At 36.9% G+C, this 25,896-nt stretch overlaps 1 protein-coding gene across 1 annotated transcript in view; it reads right to left on the bottom strand.

Annotated features, from left to right (window-relative positions):
- The window catches only part of LOC142338093 (uncharacterized), an 83,039-nt gene extending 58,091 nt beyond the window's left edge, over positions 1 to 24,948 (bottom strand). The window contains exons 1-3 of the mRNA XM_075387724.1: positions 24,616 to 24,948; positions 20,085 to 20,290; positions 14,907 to 14,936 (exon numbers count right to left, since the gene is read on the bottom strand). Coding sequence (XP_075243839.1) covers positions 14,907 to 14,936; positions 20,085 to 20,290; positions 24,616 to 24,854 — 475 coding nt within the window. The 5' untranslated portion in view covers positions 24,855 to 24,948. The remainder of the gene's footprint in view (positions 1 to 14,906; positions 14,937 to 20,084; positions 20,291 to 24,615) is intronic.
- Between the last annotated feature and the right edge of the window lie 948 nt (positions 24,949 to 25,896).

Here is a 25,896-nt window from a genome sequence, read left to right as displayed (position 1 = left end):
TGACAGTCTCGAGGGTTGCGACAATTCTCCCAATCAGTGCTTTAAGTCCATTTAAACTACAACTTTCGCTTGTAAAGGTTTTTGATAAAATTTAAAACCTTTTTTTTCTGTTTATTTCTTTGGAAGGTCTGAAACGGTCTAAATACACTGATTTTTCCGTTGTGAAAGTCTTTGAGCCGTGGTTCTGTTAAACAGATTACGGATAGTTTTTCACTGAGGTTTTTTGGCAACATTTGTTCCTCATCAGAATTGTTGGTTAGTCATGGAAAATTTTGAAGCAGGATTTGGAAAACTTCAACAAGTTTTTCGATTATAGTGGACATTTTAGTTAATTAAATAACTAGCTACGCAGCCCCTAGTCACAGCCTAATGTCGGAATTTATAACTGCATTTAAAAAAGTTAAGAAAAAATATTTAAATATAATGCATAAACAGATTTTCAGCAGCTGAGGAACATCATATGGAATCCGTTTCCGCGATAATCAATGACAGAAAAAAGCAATGATTACAAATTTACTCTTCTTTAAACCCTAAATCCTGTCATTATGAAAGATTGCGTATGTCACAGTCCGAAAAGACGACAAGCAGAGTTAAGGACAGTGATTATTGCTAACCAGAGAGCTCAACCAACTGGAGGTTATCTGTGCAGTCATGTACCGTACACTTTTTTAGACTCTTGATCAGTTTTCTTTCCGAAGAATCATATCAAACATAAACCGAAAAGGACGGCAGAATCGATTTAAAGGAGCAAAACTCCTGCAAAACTGCAGTCCAAACCGTTGCACTGGATAATGGATTTCAAATAGTCCTTGCTTTAGTTTATAAAGTTGGCCTGAGTAGGTTTTGTGGCAGCACTCCTGAGAACTAAGGGAAGTTTTAGCTACCCGGCTGGTGGCCGATTAGTTAACTTCTAAGAAATTGCAATTTTCTGGCAGAATCTTACAAGGCGATGCATCGCCTTGCAAGTCTTTCCTCTAAAAACTTGCGATTTCTTGCAAGTTAACCATTCCACTTACAAGTTATTACAACTTAACCATTCGCACACACGCAACACACTCCACAAACGCACACACACAACACTTACACACGCGCACACACATATACATACACACACATACAAACACACACACGCACTAAACCTTGAAAAAAAACTTGCAAGACATGATTGTAAACGGATGTTTGGGAAATATAGAATCCGGAAAAGTGTTAGAAATTATAAAAAATGTTGAAAAATCAACGCTCTTTAAATTAATATGAGATAATGCGGACATATGAATTTGAAAATTCAATCTAATTCAAATTTTGGGAACATTTTTTAAAAAGCTATCGTGAAGAAGCTAATTGAGATCTACTGTTTCTTTATGAAATTGCTATAGGTTCTCTCTTGAGTTGGTAAAATTCAAAAAGTAACCATTTTGTCTACTTAGGTCGACTTATTGTATTATGTTATCCAAACAGAGCAACTAACTCCTGTGCGCTTTCTACGGTAAATGACTGAATGTAAATTGAATTAACCAATCAGAGTTGTGCTTGGCCGGAACGAACTTGCAAGAAACTTGCAAATTAACCATTCGCCTAGCAAATTTCTTACAAATTAACCATTCGACTTACAAGTTCTTACAAGTTAATCGTTCCAATTGCAAGTTCTTACAAGTTAATCATCTTTTGCAACAAACTTGCAAGTTCTTACAAGTTAACGATTTGGTCTTGACCCGGGGTATGATTACTTGATTTGTTTCTATTTTTTTAATGAAAAAGTCTACATCAATAAAAAAATCAGCCAAAGTTTTTGCAAAAAACTGGCGATGGCGTTACACTTGCAGCGATTCTTTCTATTATCTTAAACATGACAAGAACTTTTATTTAGCATTTACGGCTTCAAAACTTGTCAAAGTTGGAGAGAATAATGTCTAAGAAATTAAGGACTTCACGTCACCGATAAGGGATTCGCGACCCATAAAAAGTACGATTATCCATGCCACGCTCTCCAATTGAAACCAAAAGTATTACGTTTAAGTGTCCTCAAGTACGCCAGGTTGCATATGAACAAGTTTCAAAAACCGAGCTTTTGTATGATAAGCAACCTTCTGGATCTCTACTGGTGCAACATTAATTCTTTGAGCTACTCCAGGTGTGCTTCGGATCTCTTCAAGCTTTGTTTTAAACGTACTCACATACTCTCATCTAGGGGGATAGTTAGACAACTTCAATAGTTCAATGTTTTCAACAGTGCTCTCAAAACTAGCCATTGGTTTGTTCTCAATTGAAGATTCCATGGCTTTCGACATACTCGAAAAGATCTACTGAAGTCCTCTTCGAGAGATAAAAGGGGAAATCTTGAAAACGGAAAGAACTTTACGGAAGAAAGTTACGCGATAAGTTACTCTTTCATCTAATTCGTTCTATTACAAGTCATATTTCAAGTCAGACTGGTACAAAGTATCAAACGGAACTTACCACTTTAAACTAAACCAGAGAAATAAAAACAAAGAAAATAGTTCTCACGACTCAATGAGACTTTCTCAAAACGTCATGGAACACTAAGCTTGTTCTAAAAATGGTCCGAAAAGCAGTTAGTTTTTCCGAACATCCACCATAAAGTTCACTTTTGGTACCATTACAATAACAAAAAAGGAGAAATTCGTCCATATTTAATCAAAAATTATCTTGTGCCTACTTGTACGGTTAAGCTTTAATTGCATAGTTTTAATTATGCCCAAAAGAAGGTTTCCAGGAATGTAAGCTTTAACTAGACCTTTTTTAAAAATTTCAATCGTCATCAGAAAAAACGGATTTAAAGAATTCCAAATTTTCTTGAAGGTTTGATTCTCAAACCACAAAGAGTTTGGTTGAGTGACAAGTATTGCCAATCTCAGATACGTACAAGTCTAAGCGCAAGTCTTGTCGAGATTTCCATTTAGAGTTAATTGTACGTCTTGGACAAATTTTGCATTTTGAACTGCCCGTAGTTGAGTGCGTAAGTGAGTCAGCTCGACTCGACTTTGCCTATCGTTTGAATTTGGATATGATCAGATTTTGGCTGCTTTTATGATTTATGATCAGACTTCGACTCGTTCAAAATTGGCCATGATCAGACTTTGGCTCGTTTTAAGATCAGATTTTGGCTCGTTCAGATTTTGTCATGATCAAGCTTTCCGTAGAAAAAGAACATGTCCTGGACCGTTTAATTTGAAACGCACTGCAATCTCCTCCCCCCTCGAGCAATTTTGATTATCTAATCCTAAGTGATTTCGAACGGAGACATCGATCTGGGTTGTTATTTTTTCCTTTCTGCTCTATTTTTTGATTCGCCAATATACATTTTATTCACCTGTCTTGAAGATGGAAATTTTAATAATTTTCATGACAACGGAAATTAGCACATTTTAAAAAAGTTATCAGATACCTAAATTTAAATACTGCATATAAAATTAGGATTTCCTCTTGTTTTTTTAGAAGAGAGCTCATAAAACAATAAATCAAGTGGAGAAAGAGATGATGACAAACAAGGAGAAAAAAGACGATAAATTTTTTGGGGCCCAATTTTCCTTGTGAAGCATCGAAATCTGAAATATATTGAGCAAAAAATGAAATTGTATTGTAAAGTAATGTATTGATAACACGGAACCCTAGCAATTCGCATTTTTATAATCTTCCAAATCTGGAATGTATTTTCCCATAAATCTTGAAAAAAATGCATAGTTCTTCCATTTTCATGCAAGATTCTTGCAAGAATAAAATTTTTCTTGTAAGAAAATTGAAGAACTTTGCTTTCTTCTCACAAGAATCTTGAAAATTTTGAATTCAATATTTTATACGTGCCGGGTTGAGGGTTCTCGTCGAGCCAAAAAGTTGAATAATAAAACTGAATTAGCTAACATAATGTCGGAAACCTGTCCCATTACACGTAAGAAAACTTTTTGAGACATTTGCAGTGTGATTTGTGCTTTTTTACCATCCTCCTTTTAATGCCAGGGCTTGGTACCGGCAGTGGCGGAGTTACATGAAGTTAAAGAGCTATAAGAGAACTGAGTATAGCAATCGGCAGGAAACCGACTACAAGCCCCCCTCCAAAACAAAACAAAAGAAAAAACACAACAAGTTAAAACGCATAAAACTTTGTCGGCAAAGTTTCTCAGTCAATTTTATAAAGGGTGAAAAACACTCCTTCGTAGTTCAATTCATTTCAAACGCTATAAGCAACGTGTAACAGTAAGTCATATCAAGTAACGTATAAGCATTGTGATGTACAAAACAACAAGTGAAAGCTTAGACGGCAAGGCTTTTTCGATACTCTTTTACTGGTTTTTGTCTGATGTTATTGACGTCAAATCAGTTCGTATTCAATCGGCAATTGTCTAGAAAACGTAAAATTATTAAGCCGAAAACCAGCTTAATCGATACATATCATGGTTATATTTACTTAAAATTAGGTTAAATGAACTTTTTCGGAACTTTCTACGTATATTAGAACGTTTTATACGCATTTAAATTCGAATCTAAATGCTCAATTCTGATCGGCTAATAATTCGTTCATTTACTACGTAACATCCTCCGGCCCGGAAGAAGATGTTGGGAAAACTGGTACAAGTTTTACAAGCGGACGGACGAGTGAACCGGTCGACGTACGTAAAACGGCGGAGCGCGCGACGCTATCGGAGCCGTAACGGAGTTCCACAATCCGAGCGGTTGGGTAGTAACCCTTAGGGTTGGTTTCTTCAACTATCCAAACCAAGTCACCGGTCTTAAGGTGTTGCTCGGCAGGCGTCTGCCACTTAGAGCGTCGGTTCAGCGTCGGCACGTACTCTCTGATCCAACGGGACCAGATCGCATTACCGTACGACTGCGCACGGGCGTAACGTTTACGATGGTCGAACTCATTGTTGCCGACAACAGACGGAATACCGGTAGAGTGTTCTCCTGAAAGAAAGTGGTTGGGCATTAAAGCGTTCAAATCGCACGGATCGGCGCTTACGGGTGTTAAAGGACGCGAATTGAGAGCATTCTCCACGAGACAAAAGGTAGTATGCAGTACCTCATCCGTGAGGCGACGCGTGCCAAGAATAGTATACAACACGCGTTTGAAGCTGCGTACCAACCTCTCCCTGATACCCCCTTGATGTGGTGCGCTGGGTGGATTGAACATCCACTTTATACCTTTGTGATCGAGCTCAGCTGCAATGTTGACAACGTTCCACTTTTCAATACTTTCTCGGAGTTCTTTCTCCGCTCCAATAAAGTTAGTGCCACTGTCTGACCAAATCATGGCAGGTGTACCCCTACGTGACACAAACCGCTCAACTCCCATAACACAAGAACTGGTGTCCATGGATGTAACTATCTCGACATGGACAGCGCGAGTAGTGAGACAGGTGAAGAGGAAGCCCCACTTTTTCTCAGTAGTACGGCGGACAGTAACATAGAATGGCCCAAAGTAGTCAACGCCAGTGTTTGTGAAGGGAGGAGACTGGTAAGCAAGTCTCTCCTTAGGTAAATCAGACATGATTGGTTGCATAGTTACAGCTTGGAATTCGCGGCATCTAAGGCAGTGTGCTTTGATGGAACGCAAAGATGATCTTCGTTTCAGTACTGTATAATGTTCCTGTACAATTGATCTTAGAAATTCAACGCCTTGATGATAATGCTTTACGTGCGTGTTTTCAAGGAATAGTTTTACAAACGGATGACGTGCATCTAAGATGATCGGGTACTTAACGTTAAACCCAACTTCCATTAACCGCTTGATGCGGCCCGAGGAACGTATTAGCCCATTTGGACTAATAAACGGTGAATGTGGAGCAATTCGGCTACTCCGTTTAACGATTTTATTGTCAAGAAGATCTTTTCTTTCGGCTTCAAAAGACTCTCCTTGCACCAAGTACTGTAGATGACGCTCGGCTTCGTCAATCTCAGTAGGGTCAGTAATGCTACCATCGGGGTTACGGTAGCCGGCATGTTTCGGCAAAAGCCGGAGAACGTATGCGGCAATGCGCAAGTACTTTTGATAAGAACTAAACTTATCAAATGCGAATAACGACGGAACGGGAGTTGTCTGGTTTTTAACAGATGTAGCGAGAGAGACAGTGTCTTCTATGATGACTGCTTGCTGGACGCCAAGTTTGATGTTATTAATGACGTCTTTGTTCGGTACGAAAGGGAAACTTGAGTTAGATAAGAAATGTGGACCATTGACCCAACTGCTTAGTTGCAAAACCTCAGCGGACATTCCTCAGCGTCAGCTGGATTATCCTTAGTTGCGACTTGGTTCCATTGGTCAACGCTGGTATACTCCAAAATTTCACAAACGCGGTTTGCAACAAAGATTGGTTGCTTTTCATTAGAGTTTATCCACTGAAGAACGGTCGTGCTGTCTGTCCACATGAATACTTGGTTACTAGTTACAGTAAGTGCCTGAATAATTTCGTTCTTCAGCCGAGCGGCAAGTAGAGCTGCTTGCAATTCCAGTTTAGGGACAGTCAATACTTTCATTGGCGCCACGCGCGCTTTCCCCAAAACAAACGCAAGCTCTGTTTTTATCTTGCCCGTAGGGGTTGTCACTCGGGCTCGAAGAAATGCGACGGCACTAAAAATATCCTGGGAACTGTCACCGAACATATGCAACTCTGTATTATCAAAGGGTCCACTAAAGTAACTTCGAGGAATTTTGATGTTTTCAAGCTTTGGTAAGTCCGCACTCCAGACCAAAAATCTTTGAACTATGTCCTGTGGGAGCTCGTCGTCCCATTGTTGTCCTGTGACACGCCAGATGTCTTTTAAGAGCAGTCGCGCACCGACGGTAAACGGTGCGACGAGACCAATGGGGTCAGAGACTTTCGAGACAAGACTTAGGACCAAGCTTTGCGTGAGGGACTTGGTGATAGCGCAGCTCGTACCCCGACTCACAACTAAAGTGTCATTGGTGTGGTCCCATTTTAGACCAAGCACGTGCAATGAATCCTCTTGACATGAAACAATAACCTTGGGCTCAGTAGATTGAGGAGAACCATCAATTCGGTCAGCCAGATTTGGCACATTGCTTACGAACTTTGTAAGCTTGAACCCACCGAGATGGAGAAGATGTACCAATTCCTTCGATCTATTGATGGCTTTCTCAGGAGACTCCACTGAGTCAAGGTAATCGTCCATGTAAAAGTTTTCAAGGACTGCTTTTGCAGCTTCGGGGTAAAACTTGGCATTGTCTCTCGCAGTGCGTTGTAATGCATAGTTGGCGCATGTGGGCGAGTCTTTAGCCCCAAATATATGGCGCGTATATTGATACACTACAACGTTAGTTGTGGGGTCCTCTCGCCACTGAAAGCGAAGTGATGGTTGATCTGATGGTTACACGCCAACCTGTAGAAACATTCCCTCGATGTCGGCGGAGACGGCATATGGATGTTGTCGGAAGCGAAGAAGTACAAAAATAAGATTTTGGAACAGATCAGAGCCAGTGAGCAAAGATTTATTCAGTGAGGCGCCATGAAATTTTGCTGCTCCATTGAGCACCCTACGCACCTTACCTGGTTTGTTCGGGTTTAAAACCAGATGGTGGGGTAGGTACCACTCTTTATCAGACCGGCTCTCAACCTTGTGAGCGTCCGGAACCTCAATTACATACCCCTTATTTAGGTCTTCCTTGATGGTACTAGTATACTTATCTCTGAGGTTTTCATCCTTGGCCAAAACGTTTTTCGAGCGATTTTAGTCGCACAAGGGAAGAGAAGTAATTATTTGGGAGCTGGATGTTGTCTGCTGCCAACAGCATTCCGACATCGTATCTCAGGCCATTGTGTATGGTGGTACTCTCAAGGATCTCGTGAAGCCTTGCGTCTGCTGCAGATCTGGAGTCGACCTGCTTGTTTGCCTCGAATGATTCAATGTCGTACCATGACTTTATCTGACTTGCTAACTCATTGTCATGTTCGATATTCACTTTAAAGCACGTTGAGGTTAAACAAGAACTTGATGATAACGGACCGCTTAAGACCCAACCTATGGGTAAACGTACGGCAACGGGTGAACGCTTCTCATCGGCAGAGAAGTATTCTAACGGGCGGATGGCATGATAGACATCTTGTCCGAGTATCATCTCAATGTCTTTATAGGAATATGTTACGGGATCAAGGACTGCTAAGTGTGGGTAGGTCTCTTGCAGGGCCTGTACATTAATTATATCTGAGCCGACGTTCAGACTCTCTTTAACGAAAGGGTTGACGGTGAATGGTTCGAAATCTTGTTGTTCTCTTGGTTTCACAGTAACTTCAACAACCCTAGTATCAACTACTTCTTCGGTATTAATACCCTTGACAGTTAGCTTTAGTGCTTTACCGTGCAAACCGAGTCTATCTGCAAGACTACCGGCCACCCAAGAGTTACTGCAGGCGGTATCACACAAAACTAAAGCCTTGGTATCTAAACCGGAAGAATTGACCAACTGCAATTCAGTCACCTGAAGGAGCCCCTTAACATCAGTAACAGATGACATTGTTGTGGTCTTATTAGGCTGGAGTTGACTAGAAGTTGCTTTACTTTGACCTGTGTTGCCAGAAGGTTGAATGGTTTTGGAATTTGTCGACTGTTTTGTCGGGAAAACCCTATCTGCTCCATGCAATAGTGTGTTATGCGAACTATTGCACCCTTCTGCTCGGCATTTTCTTGGTTGAGGGCACTGGCGGAATGTGTGCTTGTCCCGTAAGCACGAAAAGCAAAGTTTGTTATCCGCCACCAACTTAGCTCTCTGGGTTGGAGTCTTTTCCTTGAAAACTCGACACTCCCATAGCCGGTTGTTACCTTTGTAGGCTTAACCCAGTGCCTCTTATCCGTAAAGAGCGACCGTGACTCTTTCATGTTTGGTGGTAACTTCTGTACCGCTTGGTTAAGTAGGGAAGCGCTCTTCAAATCAGCATCATATGATAACGACTTGAAAACCCCAACGAGACTGGATATTGCAGCAGAATAGTTTATGATGTTATCACTATTGTGCATTTTAAGAGGTGGAAAACTGCTTAGTTTGTCCAAGTGTGCACTTACGACTGCCTGTGGCTGGCCAAATTTACGTTCTAAAGTCCTCAGTGCATCCTTGTACATTAAACCACAGTAAGCAAATTCGGCGATTGCAATCTTTGCTTTACCGGTGACGAGTGTTTTAAGGTACGTCAATTTAACGTCATCAGTGAGCGGCTGCGAGTCGCTCGCGCTTTTGAATTGACCACACCACTCATGCCACTTTAATGGGTCGCCATTAAACTCTGCAAGTTTCCACTCGGGCAAAGGGTCGTTTCTCTTGCTTGTTATTGCATCAGCTAATTCCCTAATCAATGACGCATTGTCCGGTATCGGAGGGGCAGGTGCAGCCACCTGCGGACCGCTCCAACTCAACGGAGTGGGCCCAACATAGGGGTATGTTGGCTGAAAAACCGGAGTGGCTAGACCAGGTACAACATTAGTAGTCGCGATCAGGTTTTCCTGCTGCGCGCCTAACGGTGATTGCATATCAATCAAAGGGGGCGAATTGTGATAAATTCGTGGTGGAACATAAGTGCTTGATGGTGCGATATGGGCGTGTACATTTGGAGGCAGACTATTCACGGTGGTTGTGTCTTGGTTGAATTTTGACGGTCTGTGCTGTGGAAACTGCCAGTGACTCATATTTGGCACAAAATTTTGGCCAAGAGGGATATTGGGCATATTTGGGACAGGCGGAGCAACGGAACGTACAAATTTGTGTACTCGGTTTTTATTATTCTGAAATGTTTTGACGAGAGGCTGATTATCCAAAGTGGCTTGTGGGATGGGAGCAGTGAGGTTAGGTGCGAAGACTGGTTTCGGAATGGGAAATTCCTTAGGACGAGCGGATTCGGAGCTGTGCTGTTGAGTGTTTGGACTTGGTGGGGCGCTTGGGTACAAGGGAACGCTTATTGCGGGGGCTGGATAATTTGTTGTCGGAAAAGGAGGAAGAGTGGCGTTTGGTGCTCGGGGGACAAAAATAATTTGTTGTCGGGAGCATATTTGCTGGGCCGAATTATTCTTGGGCAAACTTGATGTTTCAGGTCCCCTGGATTGTGAAATTTGAAGATGTGCGTTTGGAAATAACTCTGTTGCATTATTCTGATTTTCTTGCGGTGCGAACGGCTGTGGTGAAATGGGCTGTTGAATGGGTGGTGAAGAAACCCCTGGGGCGTGTACAGAAGGCGGCTGACTATCCGCGGTTCCTTGGTTGGTTATGCTTGGGAGCGCCGTGCCTTGCTGGCCTGTTTGATTCATTTGCGCCCTTAGGTGCGCCTGGTACAACGCCTGTGTGTTAGCAGCAGCCAAAAAATTTTCAGGTGGAGTATAATAGGGGTCGAGTTGCTGCAAGGTCTTTTGCTTAAAATGTAATTGCTTCGACAATTTTTTGGAATAGAATGCCTTGGACTTTCAGTGTTCTGATCTTCCACTGTTTTGCCGTTGTTGTGGCTAGGACATTCTGGAGGGTCAATCATAACCTGTGGTTCGCTAGTTTTCTCCTCATTGTGAAAACTTAAAGCAAGTGAGGTGTTGATCCAGTCTTGGACAGCCTTTTCTTCACTTCTCATTGAGCTCCTAGCACTTGCAGTTGTTTCAGATTGGCTACCTTTAGAAACGGCGTCCAGCAATTCAAATTCTTGCAGAGTTGCCTCTGCCAACCGTTTCCTGTTGTTTTCCTCCAGTTCATCTAATTGCATTTGCTTTTTCTGTTTAGCAAGGCAAATGGCTGCCTCATTCTGTTTTTCAATTTCTTCACGCTTCATCTTAGCAATTACATAATCATGTTTACGCTGACTGGATGTTTTTGACGATGTCATAATTGAGGGAAGTCTAGAACGAATGGAAGCCCTTGGTTCCTGGAACTCACTCACTTTTTCATCAGCAGAGTTGATGTAGTTTCGTGCTGAAGCGAGGATCTTGTCGTTCTTAGTTGTCATTGCCTCCAAGTAAGACTCTAATGAAGGAACAAGTGCACTTGGATCCTCCGTTTTTCCAACAAATGCTATTAGGTCCTCATTTTTGTCTACAACAGTCATAAATGCTTCGTTGCACTTTGTTACTAGGCGTTCAACTTTCACTCGCCTATTCTGAAAATTTATACAATGAAGGATATCTTCATGTATAGCATGCAAATCAGCTTCACGCTTTGACCTGGCAGCGTACAACTTTTTAACTTTTTGATCAAGACTATTAGACATCATGATGTTATTACTTCCAATGACCAGCAAATCTACCACAGCACACATTTATCTATTATATGCACACTCCAAACAAATCAAATCCACGCAAATCAAACCCAACGCAAAAAGGCCCCAAACACAGCACACTGTAGACAGTCTGTAAAACAAACCGCCCAAAGAGCAAAAAGGGTCGTCGAGCACACAGTGCCCGACAAAAACAGAAGTGGGGCGCTGAACGCTATGCACTCAACGCGGAGGGAGACAAAGGACACACGGGAAGTCGAGCGAGCAACGCGCGACGAAACGGAGACGTTACGAACGGGAAGTCGAGCGAGCAACGCGCGACGCAACGGACACGGGACAGACGAGAAGTCGAGCGAGCAGTGCGCGACGGAGCGGAAACGGGACGTGCGGGAAAGCGATGCGAAAAACGCGCAACAACGAAACGGGACGGTGCGAAAGAACGGGCGGGAAATGAGGTCGGGAAGACCTATGTTAGCAGACCACAGCAAAAATTCAACCAAACAACCTAGCCGTAACTCCAGAACAAACTTAAGTCACACCCTAGGAAGAAGGAGAGAAGCTACTGAAAGACAATCTAATATAGTTCATAATGGGTCTATAACGATAAATTTAACGACAAACTAATTTACGGCAATGCAGTAGTACACTAAAAGGATGCAAAGGTCAAGAAATTTACTAGCCGTAACTCCAGAATAAACTTAAGTCACATCCCAGCAATACCCAAACCAAAACAACCGATCAACATACTAACGGTATTAAACAAACTACAGCAAAATTGAATAAACTACAATAGTGTGTTTGTAGACTAAGATAGTTGGAAAAGTCAAGAAACACTCCAGCCGTAACTCGAGAATAAACTTAAGTCACACCCTAGAAAGCTATAAGACCTAAACAACAAACCAGCATACTAGCATACTCAACATACTACAGCAAAAATAACAACATACTTCATCACATACGATATACTACATCGAAATCCGAGTGTTGGGAGAGCGACGTTATTGAAAAAACGGAACACGGAGAATTGAAATGTTAAGGGACGAAAAGGACGCGGACGAAACGTTACATAAACGAGCGAAGAGGCAAAATTATAGTGATTCGATCATTTTTTTTGGTAGGCCGGAGGTTGTAAAAATTTTCACAACTTTTAGTGTTTATTGGGTTTCACTCAGTTAACGAACCTTTTTAATGAGAAAATGATTTTTTGACAAATTTGTCAAAATTTTATGCATTTGTCCGATTTTTTCAAATTTTGGTCAGTTTTTTGCAAATTCTTGTTTACGGAACTGTAATCCAGTAAACTGGACGGTTTTAAACTCAGAAATACGGTTTATCAATATTCGATATTGATATTCTATGTTTTTTCGAGTTGCATCAAAATTGACCAAAAATTTTCAAAATTGGACATTTTAGCATTATATTCTCTCAATTTTTTCTATTGCCGAGGTGATTTTTGATATACGAACCAACTGTATCAATTCTTTCGAATTTTTGGTAACTCTACCAAAAATTTTCAAAATCGATGTTTTTTAGTCTCAAAAATTATGTGGGGGCCCCTACGAGTTTTCTACAAAGAATAGTTTATTTCTACTACACCAATATCAAAAAAATTCACGGGTTGGGTTTCTTGCCGTCTAGGTGATAAATCTAATTAATTCACACAAATCAGCAAAAAAAAATTCTAATGTTCTGTCTTACAGTTTTTGGAGATAAGTTTGACTATCAAGACTGCCGATTGCGAACATCTGTTTGTCATTTGGCAGAGTCTATCTCGAGTGAGCCCCTTGTCTTGATATCAAACCATTGGCCGTCAGTCAGTTCCATAGTCTGCTGTTATTGTAGGTCCATGAGAAGCTTGTCATTCTCGTATTTATAAGCGAGGGCCCTGAGCTCTGCCATTTCCCGTATCAGCATATCAGTATGACCCTTGCTGCATGAATTGCTATTAAGCTCAGATAGCCTTCGAAGAGCTTCAGAAATCAGCGATTGCATATCGTATTTGAGAGTTCTGATTGCTATCGGTTCACCACATCTGCCAAAGTCCACTGTAGCACGGGGGGCAGTTTTCATCTATGTTGTTTTCAGGACGCTTTGCTTTCAACAATCTATTCTTTCCACTAAAGGTGGCTCAGCATGGAGCGGCACCATGTAAAGGGTGAAAAACACTCCTTCGTAGTTCAATTCATTTCAAACGCTATAAGCAATGTGTAACAGTAAGTTATATCAAGTAACGTATAAGCATTGTGAGTTACAAAACAACAAGTGAAAGCTTAGACGGCAAGGCTTTTTCGATGCTCTTTTACTGGTTTTTTGTCTGATGTTATTGACGTCAAATCAGTTCGTATTCAATCGGCAATTGTCTAGAAAACCTAAAATTATTCAGCCGAAAACCAGCTTAACCGATACATATCATGGTTATATTTATTTAAAATTAGGTTAAATGAACTTTTTCGGAACTTTCTACGTATATTAGAACGTTTTATACGCATTTAAATTCGAATCTAAATAGTCAGTTCTGATTGGCTAATAATATCTTGCTTACTTATTTACTTCGTAACATCCTCCGGCCCGGAAGAAGATGAAAAACCGACTTTGAGATTTTCCAGTAAATGCTGGTTGTTCTTCCTTTTCTTTTCTCTTCCCGGCTGGAACCGGCAACGGCGGAGCAAAAAATAAATAAAGAGTCCCAATAAAAAAACATTTAAAAATAAAATTCACAAAGAAGCGTACAAGAACAAATAAGAGGCTTTTTAAAACCAACCAGATCAACAATTGCTTTGCATTGGAGCCCACATATATGAAGCAACGCCTACCTTGAGTTTGGTCACTTTTGGACCATTAAAAGTTCCGACTGAAGAAAAAACGATCTTTCAAAATAAATTTCGCAAATAAGCGTTAACAAGATCAAATAAGAGACTAACTTGTGTTTCAAACAAACTAGAACAACGATTGGTTTTAATTTAAAACCCACATGTAAGTCAACTCCTACGTTTTATTTTGCCTGGATTGATAGCTTGCAAGATTCTTGCAAGGTTTTTGTTCACCGCTACGGAAGAAAAAATAAAGAAGGAATTGCTTCATCAATTTTCTTTAGAAAACCATATAAATACTCAATTTGAAGCCAGTGGCATCATTCCTACAGTCTGGATATACTACGCTAATCATCATCTCTGAATCCTCTAATTTTTCCGACAAGGAAGTTCGTAGGGAAAACACTAGTTTTCTGTTGTCAAGTTTTTACACTTTATTTGGTCCTGGAGACTCCTAAATACAATTTGATCGAAATAAAATTGTGCAGCAGTAGTTTTCATAAAAAAAACTCTCACCAGGAGAGGAGCAAGTTTGTGAATATGGTCTACAGCATACGAGCAATTCTGTTATTCACTATCAGTCGGGAAAAGATTAATTAGTTTATCACAAATAGGTAGATACTTATAATATGGCATATGTATGGCTTCTCCATGAATTATTTGCTTAGAAATAATTCTCGATAAGAGTGCTTTATGACAACTGGCATTAGTTTTTCAAATTACAACTAAAAATATATTAGTAGCAACAACTACTAGCAACAACTAGTGTGGTTAGAAAATAAATAATACAACAACAAAAACAAAATTTTATTCACAGAGATTGATTTCACTATGCATTCATATCTAAATCTTCAGTTTGAACATTTTGAATTGATGATTTACTTACTTTCTGCTTTAGTTGAGGGATGAATCGATCCTGAAACAGAGTGAAAATTTTCAGTCAGGCTAGCTATAAGCACGGTTAAGGATAAAAAGATAATTGGTGCTCCATAATTTGACAAGCCTTTTTCAGTAAAAAAGACTTTTTATGCGGCATATGTAGAGTATCAACATAAGTTTTTTGTTTTGGGAAGGCTAATTACCAGTGTAAACTTTTTTGCTAAATTTTAACGCCTTAAAAAATGCAAACTATTCTTTGTACAAAGAATAGTTTGCATTTCTTAAGGCGTTAAAATTCAGCAAAAAAGTTTACACTGGTAATTAGCCTTCCCAAAACAAAAAACTTATGTTGATACTCTACATATGCCGCAGAAAAAAAAGTTTTACTGAAAAAGGCTTGTCATATTATGATAGCATTTCGCCTTTTCGTGAAACTGTTGATTAAAATGCTTGCGAAATGTTAAACGAGTGCACGAGATCTTTTAACTTGGTTTCTTTATTAGCAATTATCATATTGAAGATCTGAGAGGCTAATAATTCTTTATAAAAAACTAAATTTGTTATTGAACTGTTTTCGCGCTAAATTTAAAGAGGCTATAATTAACACTGATTATATTTTATTATTTCCTCACAGGATAAGCGTTCTCCTATGGTAATTGTTTGAAAGTATATCAAAAAAATAAATGGTTATTAAAGCAAAATTTTTCTCTCATCGAAAAAACGGCAAACAAAGTTGCTGGTCGGCTAATAATGAAGAATAGAAAAATATGTTAAATATGTAAGCCAACAATCTTTTCAACGACTATCACTTTTTAATTTTTTAAAAAGGAATCATAACTACGCCATTATTCATTTATCAGTTAAAAGCAATCTTTCCATTTTCCGCCTCTGCTACCTCTTTTTGCGTCCCAAAAAATCGGAAGCGAAATATAAATTTGAAACACTAAAGCCGATAAATGGTGGTTTGTAATTGCAAAACTCTTCAAAACTAACAACATGAACCAAATTGAAGTTTTGTTTTAGATCTTGTTTTACCAAATCACGAACTTAGTTTCGTTAAAACAAATTTTATGCTGTGAAACATCCTAAATCGGCAACAGCATAATGCCAAAAATAATATAAGGCTAACAAAGAAAAAATTTTGAAGTGTTTATATCATTACCGTTTTTTGAAGTTTCAATTTCGTTTCCAAAATTGTGAGAACAAGAAGCTGCAACTGTTGATATTGAAGTTTTTTGTTACAAATCTAGACGATTTGAAGACAAAACATTTCACAGTAGTAACAGTTACACAGTTAATCGTTCGATATTGTTACATATTGATTAATCGTACGATATTGATTAATAACAAATAAGTTCTGATGGAAAACTACTTGTACAAAAACTACAATCAATTACATTTTACAATGTTTCCGAAATGATTGCACAAAACAGTGAAGCATTAAACTGACGATTATGTTGTTAAAATCGTCTAAAACTTTTTAAATCTTTTTTAATGGTTTTGGGAAAACACATTTTTGGGAAAACACATTTAATAAGTGTCGATTCAATTTTTCTTCTGAACGCCACAGAAAAAAGCAAAAGTTCGAAATTGGTCCTTAAGAATTTCGGTTAGGTTATGTGTGGACGAAATCTTGACTTTTAAAAAATCCCTCACATTCTTATATTTTGGTGAATTTTTGTTTTGTGCTCATTCAAATTGGATTCTGACAATAAAAGTTAACTTCATCAGGTTGTGTCTGACTATATCAATTATTAGCAAGAGTTATCAACCATTTATTTGCCAAATGAGATTAGAAGTAGCAACTGTTCTCAGGTTTTCGTGCGTTTTCACTCATCATCATATTAATTTTATTTTAAGTCTTTTTATTTTTAGCCTATACGGGTATCTACACTAAGTTTTTGAGTACATTTAATCATTCCCATTACCAGAGTTCACTGTTCCCATGTGAACACCTTGTGCGTAAGAAACATTTCGAACTTTGCGGACGAAAAGGCGGTGCCCTTTATGGAAATTACAGTCAATGTTGAAAAGTTGAGAGTCAAATTTATTTTTCACCGCAAAGTATTTTTGACAAAAGCGCGTTCTGCCAAGAATTGTGCGGCAGATTAGTTGCAGTATTTTACTATTATTATTATTATTATTATTATTATTATTATTATTATTATTATTATTATTATTATTATTATTATTATTATTATTATTATTATTATTATTATTGTTATTATTATTACTATTATTATTATTATTATTATTATTATTATTATTATTATTATTATTATTATTATTATTATTATTATTATTATTATTATTATTATTATTATTATTATTATTATTATTATTATTATTATTATTATTATTATTATTATTATTATTATTATTATTATTATTATTATTATTATTATTATTATTATTATTATTATTATTATTATTATTATTATTATTATTATTATTAAACTGATTTGGTACCCGCGATGCGGGAATCACTTTGTTAATTAATTACAAAAACAGGACTAATTAACAGGGTACTGATGATAGCATTTAAAGTTCAAAGCCTTTAATTTCAACAGAGAGTTCAGCTGTTTCCGAAATAACACTGTTGGACAAGTCCAGTCAAAAGTTGGGATGTCATTTCAGTGGGTGAGAAAATTTGCATATTTCGCAACTCTCAAGACAAAATACTCTTCCAATTTGACTGATGTTGTCCAATTAAATTTTTTCCTCAAAAATTGTTTTGCTGCAGACTCGGTTACTGCATGGTCCCTTGAAAACTTCCCAATAATCATCAAACTTAACTTAAGGGCTGTGTCACAGTTGTAAATTTTGTTCAGCATAAGAAGATCCTTTTGAGCCAAAAGAAAATTGATTGGCAACAATTTGTTGTAAATGAGGCTCTGATTGTAGTCACTATCTACAAAAAATTTCTTATTCAAAGCCAATTTCAGCGCTCGTCTTTGCATCTTTTTTAGTTTTCTGCAATTTGGCCTATTCGAGAACGCGTACAGGAGAATTGATAAATTGTAACTTTTGTATAAGCTTACTTTTACACTCGTATTTGTAGGAAAGGGAACGTTTGTTTTCAAGACAAAAGCTTTTGGTTGTGCCTTTGACAGCCGCTGATTGATATGACTGTCCCATTTCAAATTATTAGTAATAAGTATACCAAGATCATTCACCGAAGATTTGCATGTAAATTCAGTATCATCTGCATACAAGTGGACACTACACTGATCTAACTTTTTTACATCAAAACATATAGCTTCAAACTTTGCATTGTTGAACTCCATTCTGTTTTCTTTTGACCATTTGATAGCTTCCTTTATATCATTTTGTAGCGACAATAAGTTTGTTTGACTTCCAATAATTTTTGTGTCATCGGCAAAAAGATATGTGCTGTTCTCCATTAGAGATGGAAGGGCATTAATGTACACAGCAAACGTAAAAACCGCAATCACTGAACCTGTGGACAACCACTCGTAACAGTTCACTCTGACGAATAATCATCTTTAACAAACACGCACTGTGTTCTATTTGATAAGTAATCTGCAAAAAACTCGAGGTTATCAAATCCAAAAAAATTGGTTATCAAATCCAAAATGCATAAGCTTCAACAAAACTGCATTGTGATTTATTGTATCGAACGTTTTTGCAATAGCGAGATAAATGCTTAAAGCAGACTCTTTAGCATTCAAACAACAAAAATTTTTTCCACAATACTGGAGCATTTGAGTGATTGTAGAATGCTTGGTCCTAAAACCGTGCTGGCGATTGTCTTATTTTTTCAAAAAACGATCCCTAAATTTTCTATACAAAAACTTCTCGAAAATTAGGGAAAGCGCGCACAACATTGACACTGGTCTGCAATTTTCTATGTCAACTCTCAACTCTTTTTTATGCAGGGGTTTTTTTATTGCTTTCTTACAGCTCTATGGAAATTCTTGCTGATTTATAATTTTGTTGAATATCTCAATAACACCTGGGACAATGCCAGGTGAAAAATATTTCAATAAAATTGGCTGCAATTTATCGTAGGACTCAGAAACCGAATGACAACTGAAGATTCTTGAAATACATATCTTCTAGTGAAATACATATCTTCTAGACAAATTGTGGGGTCTGCTGAAGCGAGTGGCACTGAAAGAGGGCTCGTATCGTCTTTGAAAACAGATGCGAAATGTTGATTGAAAGCATCGGCAAATTTCAACGATCCAAAAATACTGTTTCCAGCAAATTTCATCTTGGTTGGCAGCTGAGCAATACGACAAAAGCTCTTAATATTTTGATAAACTTCTGTCAAAGTTAAACCTGCAAAAGAATTCAGATATACTGTTTTATCTAGTTCAAGTGAATCAGCTAAAATCTTTTCAAGCCTTTCAATTACGTTGTTGTCTTTTTAACGTCGTCGAGCTGTATTTAGAACATTTTCTGCGTGAATGGAATGAGACGAAAAAGAATAAGGAGCTTCCCTTCGCCGTCTCGTTTTCCGAGGAATAAAGGCCATACAGCAAAAGTTGATTTCATCATAAAAATTTTGAAGTGTGTGGTTAATCCCTCACTTTAGCATTTTGGTAATCTTAAAAAATTAAATCGTAAAACCGAGCCGCATAAGGATTTAAAAGAATTAATTTTGTGAAACACGCTTACAGCCGAACGTAAGTAGGTTTCACATTTATTTGATCCTAGTTTTTATTTCATGGGTCCTAATTGCTTGGTGAGAACCATTTTAACAAAATTTAGGCACTTTCCGCCTTGAGCGGCAGTCGGCACTTGAAAGCGCCAGCTGTTTCATTGGAAGTAGTTTTTTTCGTACCAGTGGGCGCTCGTTATTTTTTCGTTTTTATCTCACTTATGCGAGACTCATAGACAGTTTTGACAAGTTATAGAATTGAAAAAAAAAACTGAATTTTAGAAAATGATACATACGAATCTATAAATTAGGACTATAAAATCTAATAATTTGGACTATTTTCTCTTTGCTAGCTTCTCTTCCGGATTAAAAAAAACACAAGAATGGATCGCTACTTAGTGAACCAAACTCCGTTTGAAAGCTTTTATCTGAGTCCTTTTGCTGACATGGCTCGGATCATTCATTTTTTGCAACAACTGAATTGAATCAGGCTTTTACATTATTGGATCCCTGTTTTGCTCGTATCCGCATCTCACGAATTGATGTAATAAAACTTACCAGAGTATATGTAGATATCTTCCGATACTTTCGGTGCATGTGAGTAGTTAGTGAGTGTGTCGTGTGAATCTTCCAAAGAGTAACACTCACAACTACCCGACTTTGGCACGAACTTGGCAACGAGTCTGTCCTTTAATTCGGATGAAGTCTTTCCTCTGCAATGACTCACGCAAACAGATCTGTGGTTCATGTTGTTCATTTTCGACCTACAAAAACCAGAATAAAAATTGCAAAGCCATTTTCATAGGAAAAAGAAATGGTAGTTTAAATAAGACTTCATTACTCGAGGATAGTATATTTTGAAGATGCAAGTTCTGCGGAAAAAAAGTGCAGAAGTCTAGTTTCAAAAGCCAGGCTCACTTTACATCAAGCCATTCGCTCCAAGCAAAAAAATCATTACGCTGCAAAACGTACACTTTGGGTTTTTCTAGACAACAGTACCAACAGCTTCAATTAGTCTGAAATTGTACGTTTTCCAGAAAACCGAACAAAAGTGACCGCAAAAATGGGTTTGAATGATCGTTTTGTAAGGCGTATCTAGTTTTAAATGTAGGAAATCGTCGGCTGTGTTCTGTCTTTAACGTCTGAACGGTGTCATCTGTTCGGTTTGTAAACGCAAAAAATGATCGGTATGATTGGTTTGAATCGTAAGAAACTGTCCGTTGTTACTATACAAAAATTTGAAACTGTCCGTTGTTACTATACAAAAATTTGTTATCTTAATGCAGTTAAATGTCTTGATAATGTTATTTTTGTAGGAATTTCAAACTTAAATCTTAAAGAAAACTTCATAAAAATATGCTTTTTTAGAAATTTTCATTCATCTTTTTGACAAAAAAAATTCATCAAAATTATATTTCTTGTTTTTTTAAATTAAACTTTTAAAATCAAAAAATTATTTTAATTCTTTGTTTATAGAATTGAAAGATATTTTTTATGGTTGGAAGCAGAATATACCAACGGTTTCATACGTTTGAAAACAAACAAAGTGTCAAATATTTTACGTCTAAAAACAACTGTCTAAAAAAGATACCAATTCTCGATTCTTTATAACTACTTAAGATCTAAGTTTGAAACCAAAATTTCATAAGACCATATCTATCAGTCCTAATTTGCAGTTGGTTTTCCTAATTTACAATTCAAACGCTCCCAAAAGCTGATGTAAAAAAGGCATAGAAATCGGAGACAACACTCTTGCAAAATTACAGCCGAAAAATTAAGACATTTGTATGATGAGATTTCATTGTTAAAAAACTTGACTGGGAGTGACCCAAACTTCAGTTACTAGATAGGTATAATTTTTTTTCAATTACTAGATAGGTATTTTTTGATAATCCTCTCTCAACAGAAATTGTTTGTCATTGTTACTTTAAAAAAAGAATGAGAAAAAGAATGTTACTTGAAAAAAGACAGAATGCTCTCCATTATACTCGATAGAAGAAGTGAAGTATTTCGTAGAGAAGGATTAGTCATTTTTGAAACGATAGAGACCTCATAGTAAATACCATCAGCCAATTCTGGGTGATAATATTGCCATTCAGTGATATAGAGTTCTTAAGGAGTTGTTATTTTGAAAAAAAAATACCACTTTATATATAAATCGCAGGAATTTTTTTGTGCAATTGAAGCGTTGGTGTTTTTGGAGACAATTATAGAATTTCTAGTAATATTTTCTCAAAAAGCTAATAACATAACAGGGAAGAAATCAACAAGCAGTTTTCAGGGAGAAAATTTTGAAAATTTGCTTTTGTAGATCTGACTGTTGAGAAAACAAATAAACATTAAATTTTTTTGTCTTCTCAGTCTTAACTTCACGTTGGTTCTCTGGGAGTTAAGGTTTGATTTTATCGGGGATTCGGTTTCAATCAGATGATAGATAAAAATGAAACCAAAAAAAATACAAAAAGGACTTTTCTCAGAATTCCCCTGTCAATTTCTCGTTATCGGTACCATGGGTAAAGGAAGTCAATGAATAGAAGTTTCAATTAATATGTAATCTGAAAAGGTATAAAAATTAGAATAGTATTTATAGAATTTATAGTTCTCATCAACGCAAATATAGCAGAGAAATATTAGATAATTTAATAATATTTTTTACTTGATTGACATGCAAACTTATCTTAGTTTCGAAACCTTTTTTAAGTTATTTTTCATGAGAATCATGAGAATTTTTCATGAGAATCGATTGTACGGCTCTGGTACAATCGAGTTCATCAGTTGAAGTTGAACTCAATGGATATTAGAATTAGGTTTCTATGCGTGGGAGAATTTGACTGTTGACATCTCATTGATAGGTCAAAAAGATAATGATAGCACCAAGAGAGAATTTGAATTGAGTTTAGCTTTGATGGCATTACTTGTCAACATAGCAAATGAATTCGTCAGGTAAGTTTTTTATTTTTATTTTTTTGAAACATAAATATGAAAATTTCTTGATGTTTTTTGAAAACATCACATACTCCTGTATGTTTATGGACATAGGTTCTCCAATTCTAACTAGTTTTTGCTCTTTTTTTTATGTTCGTGATGTTTTTGGCGATTGAGGTTGTGGTAACCTACTTCTGCTTCCCAGAACCGGTTCAACTGGAGCATTTGCGCTCCACTGTCTGATCTGATCTGTTCCTTTAGCTAGTCTATTAGCTCTTGGATGACATACGGGTGATTCGATATCTTAATTCTCAGTGATTCAAACCATCATTTAGGATCTGCACTTACAAAATCGGGACCATTATCAGATACTAAAGACCTAGGTATTTCGAATCCTACAAAGATTTGACTAAGGTAAACTTTGATTGTTTCTGATGTTCTATCTTAGCCGGGATACTTTTAACCAACCTGAAATGTCGTCAACAATTAGCAAGATTTTACTTTGTTTCTTAACGAAACCACATGAAAGTTTTTTTGACAATTCAAGAACAATATCAAATTTTTCTACGACCAATTCTTGGAGCTAGGAATTATTTTTAGCGCTCAATATTAATGTTTACAGCTTTTCACATAAGTCAGAAGAAACCATCTTGATTTCACTCAAATTTTCAAAGTTTCTGCTAAGTAAATCTCATTTTATTGAGCATAAAAGATTCAAAAAGAAAACTATGCTATGGTAAAACAATAGCATTGTGTCAATTTAATCCCAGAGCTCTTATAACGGATATCAATCCTTCATGTAAATTAATACAAGTTTTTAAAAAAATTCTTCCCTTCGTAAACTTTAATCGTGTAAGATCTGATAAGATACTTATCAGATCTTATAAGATAATAATTCGATTTTGCTGAATTTTTATCTTATAAGATCTGATAAGTATCTTATCAGATCGTACATGATAAAAGTTCACGTAGGGCAGAATTTTTATCGTGTAAGAGTTGATTAGACATGTTTTAATGATTTCATTATTGCCGTATAACGTAGTCAGTTTCCTATTGAAGTAAAAAGTGATCGGTCAACTAAATAACTATGAAACAAAAAAATGTTTGTTGATTCATTTTGGCGGCAGTTTTAATCTGAGTCTCAACTAGGTACTATGGCTCAGCAGTCAAAGATAGTTTTTTTCTTTGAATATTTTTTTCAGCCTAGTTTGACAATCACCGCTTCAGAAAAAGCCCCTGATACGCGATTAACCTGTTTCACGAAATCTTTTAAGTCTCAAAAGACAGTATAAGACAATTTTTTTCTCTGTTGCTCTGACACTTAAGTGTTGCATGCTGTAGATTTGAAGAACATGCCTTACTTAAACAATTTTTCTCGTATAAGATCTAATAAGATGTTTACTGAGAATTTTTGTTGGGTAAGGTCTGATAAGATGCTTACTAAGAATTTTTACCGTGTAAAGCCTTATAAGAATTCCTAAGAATATGCATTTTGTTATAAAATATTATAAGAGAATGCATATTCTTGCGAAATCTTATAAGATATTACACGATAAACATTCTTAGTAAGCACCTAATCAGATTTTACACCATAATAGTTCCGCTGACAAAAAGGAATTTCTATCGTGTAAGATCTTATAAGATGGAAGTCTTATCGTGTAAGATCCGATAAGATGCTTACTTAGAATTTTAATCGTTTAAGATCTGACAAATTGTCTGATAGGATCTTTTAAGGGGATGCATCTTCCTGTAAGTTCTTATAAGACAATTTTGTAAGAAATTTTTCAGATCGTCCACGATAAAAATTCCAGAATCACTGGGGTCGTTATTGTAATAACCAAGCTTGAGGTATATCAAGCTAACAAATTTGCTACTTCAGCAGAGCTTTGATGCATCGGTAGCACCCCCGGCCGCGGTTCTGGAAGTAGTAGGTTCGAGTCCTTTGAGCTCTAATTCTTAATCAGTATATGGAGTTAGCTATTACCACAGTTTGGTTGTTACATTATCTTGGACGACTTGCAATAAAAGGCTTGTCTTCCATAATGTTGAAGGGAAAAATTTTTGTCTTGCATCCAAAACTAATATCCAAACTCGTCTCGGATATTGCGTCTCGATACTCACGCCTGCAACATTTATTAAAAGGAAATATTTTTGCTAATCTCACCTGAGTTTAAGGTTTTCCTCATTCGTGATCCGCAAATTGTGACTTGTCCTCCGAAACGACATCTGTTGACCACCAAAAATATAGAATGGGTAAAGAAAAAGCAGAACGATGGAGAAGGTGCTAAGACCAGAGTAAAATTTGGGTGGAGTTAAATGCATTCTGCTATAATGGGAATTAAGACTGAAAATTTCTAACTTAGACTCGCATTTATCTAAGTCTGCATTATCCCGTAGTAGCATCAAATAATTGGATTAAAGATGAAATAATGGAATAGATAGCGAGATAGAGCTGTTTCAGTACAGAAACGTTATAAATCTCCAAATCTTCAGAAGAAGTCCATGACACGTTATTTACAAAACAAAACTTATTAAAAATATAGAAACTCACTCTACCTGTGCAGTTAAACGAACAGGTCCGGAAAAGTAAATGAAACAATAAACACTATCAAGATCACCGCTACAGCTGTTTGAAATTAGGTTATTATTAATTTGTATACCCATTTTCAAATTATATCGCAGCTGAGAAAATTATGAGAAAAATTATTTGGTTACCATCTAATTTGACCTTTCCAAATCCTTGAATAAGGAATCGATATTAGATAGACAGCAAACTTCATTGATTTTTCTACCAATCAGATGTCTCGATCTGTATTTTGTTGCAACAGAAACACGATATAAAACACTGGTCTATTTGACAAGCGTGCTTCAAAACTTAGTATACTTCTTTTACCGGGCAATAATATTGGTATTGCCAGTTAGCTTACCAAAAACTATACAACCACAGTATTATTGAAAAGCGTGCTCAGAAATTGTAAAAACCCTCTGATTTGACCATTTTTTCTTTAGAATGAAATATTTTCTCAAAATATTTACGTAAAAAATTTAGTACCTTCACAATATCAACTGTCTATAGTGATAGATTGCAAAAACATAACACTAGGCCGACAAATAAGAAAATATCATACCTTGAAAACAATTTCCTGATATAAATTGTAATGTTTTTGTTCCAACCATCGAAATTAATTCTCTTCACAAAAAATTAAAAATTTTTATTTCTCTGATTTTTGACGCTGCGGACGTTGTGTGTTATAAAAATTACAAATATTTATCCACTTGCAATGGACATAATTGCTGAGGTAATAAACAGCTTATTTAATTTATTTAAAAAATTCCTTTCTTGGAGAAAAAATGCGAACACTTATTCAACTAATTTATACTTTGTGTGTGCTTACGTACTTATAGATAGTTTTGATAATTTAGTAAAGAGATTACGCAACATCGG

This window comes from Convolutriloba macropyga, chromosome 4 (assembly GCF_964194025.1).
Source record: "Convolutriloba macropyga chromosome 4, txConMacr16.3, whole genome shotgun sequence".
In the NCBI taxonomy this organism is placed as follows: Eukaryota; Metazoa; Xenacoelomorpha; order Acoela; family Convolutidae; genus Convolutriloba; species Convolutriloba macropyga.
The sequence above is the reverse complement of the archived record's forward strand: the minus strand, read 5'-3'. Positions and strand labels throughout refer to the sequence as shown.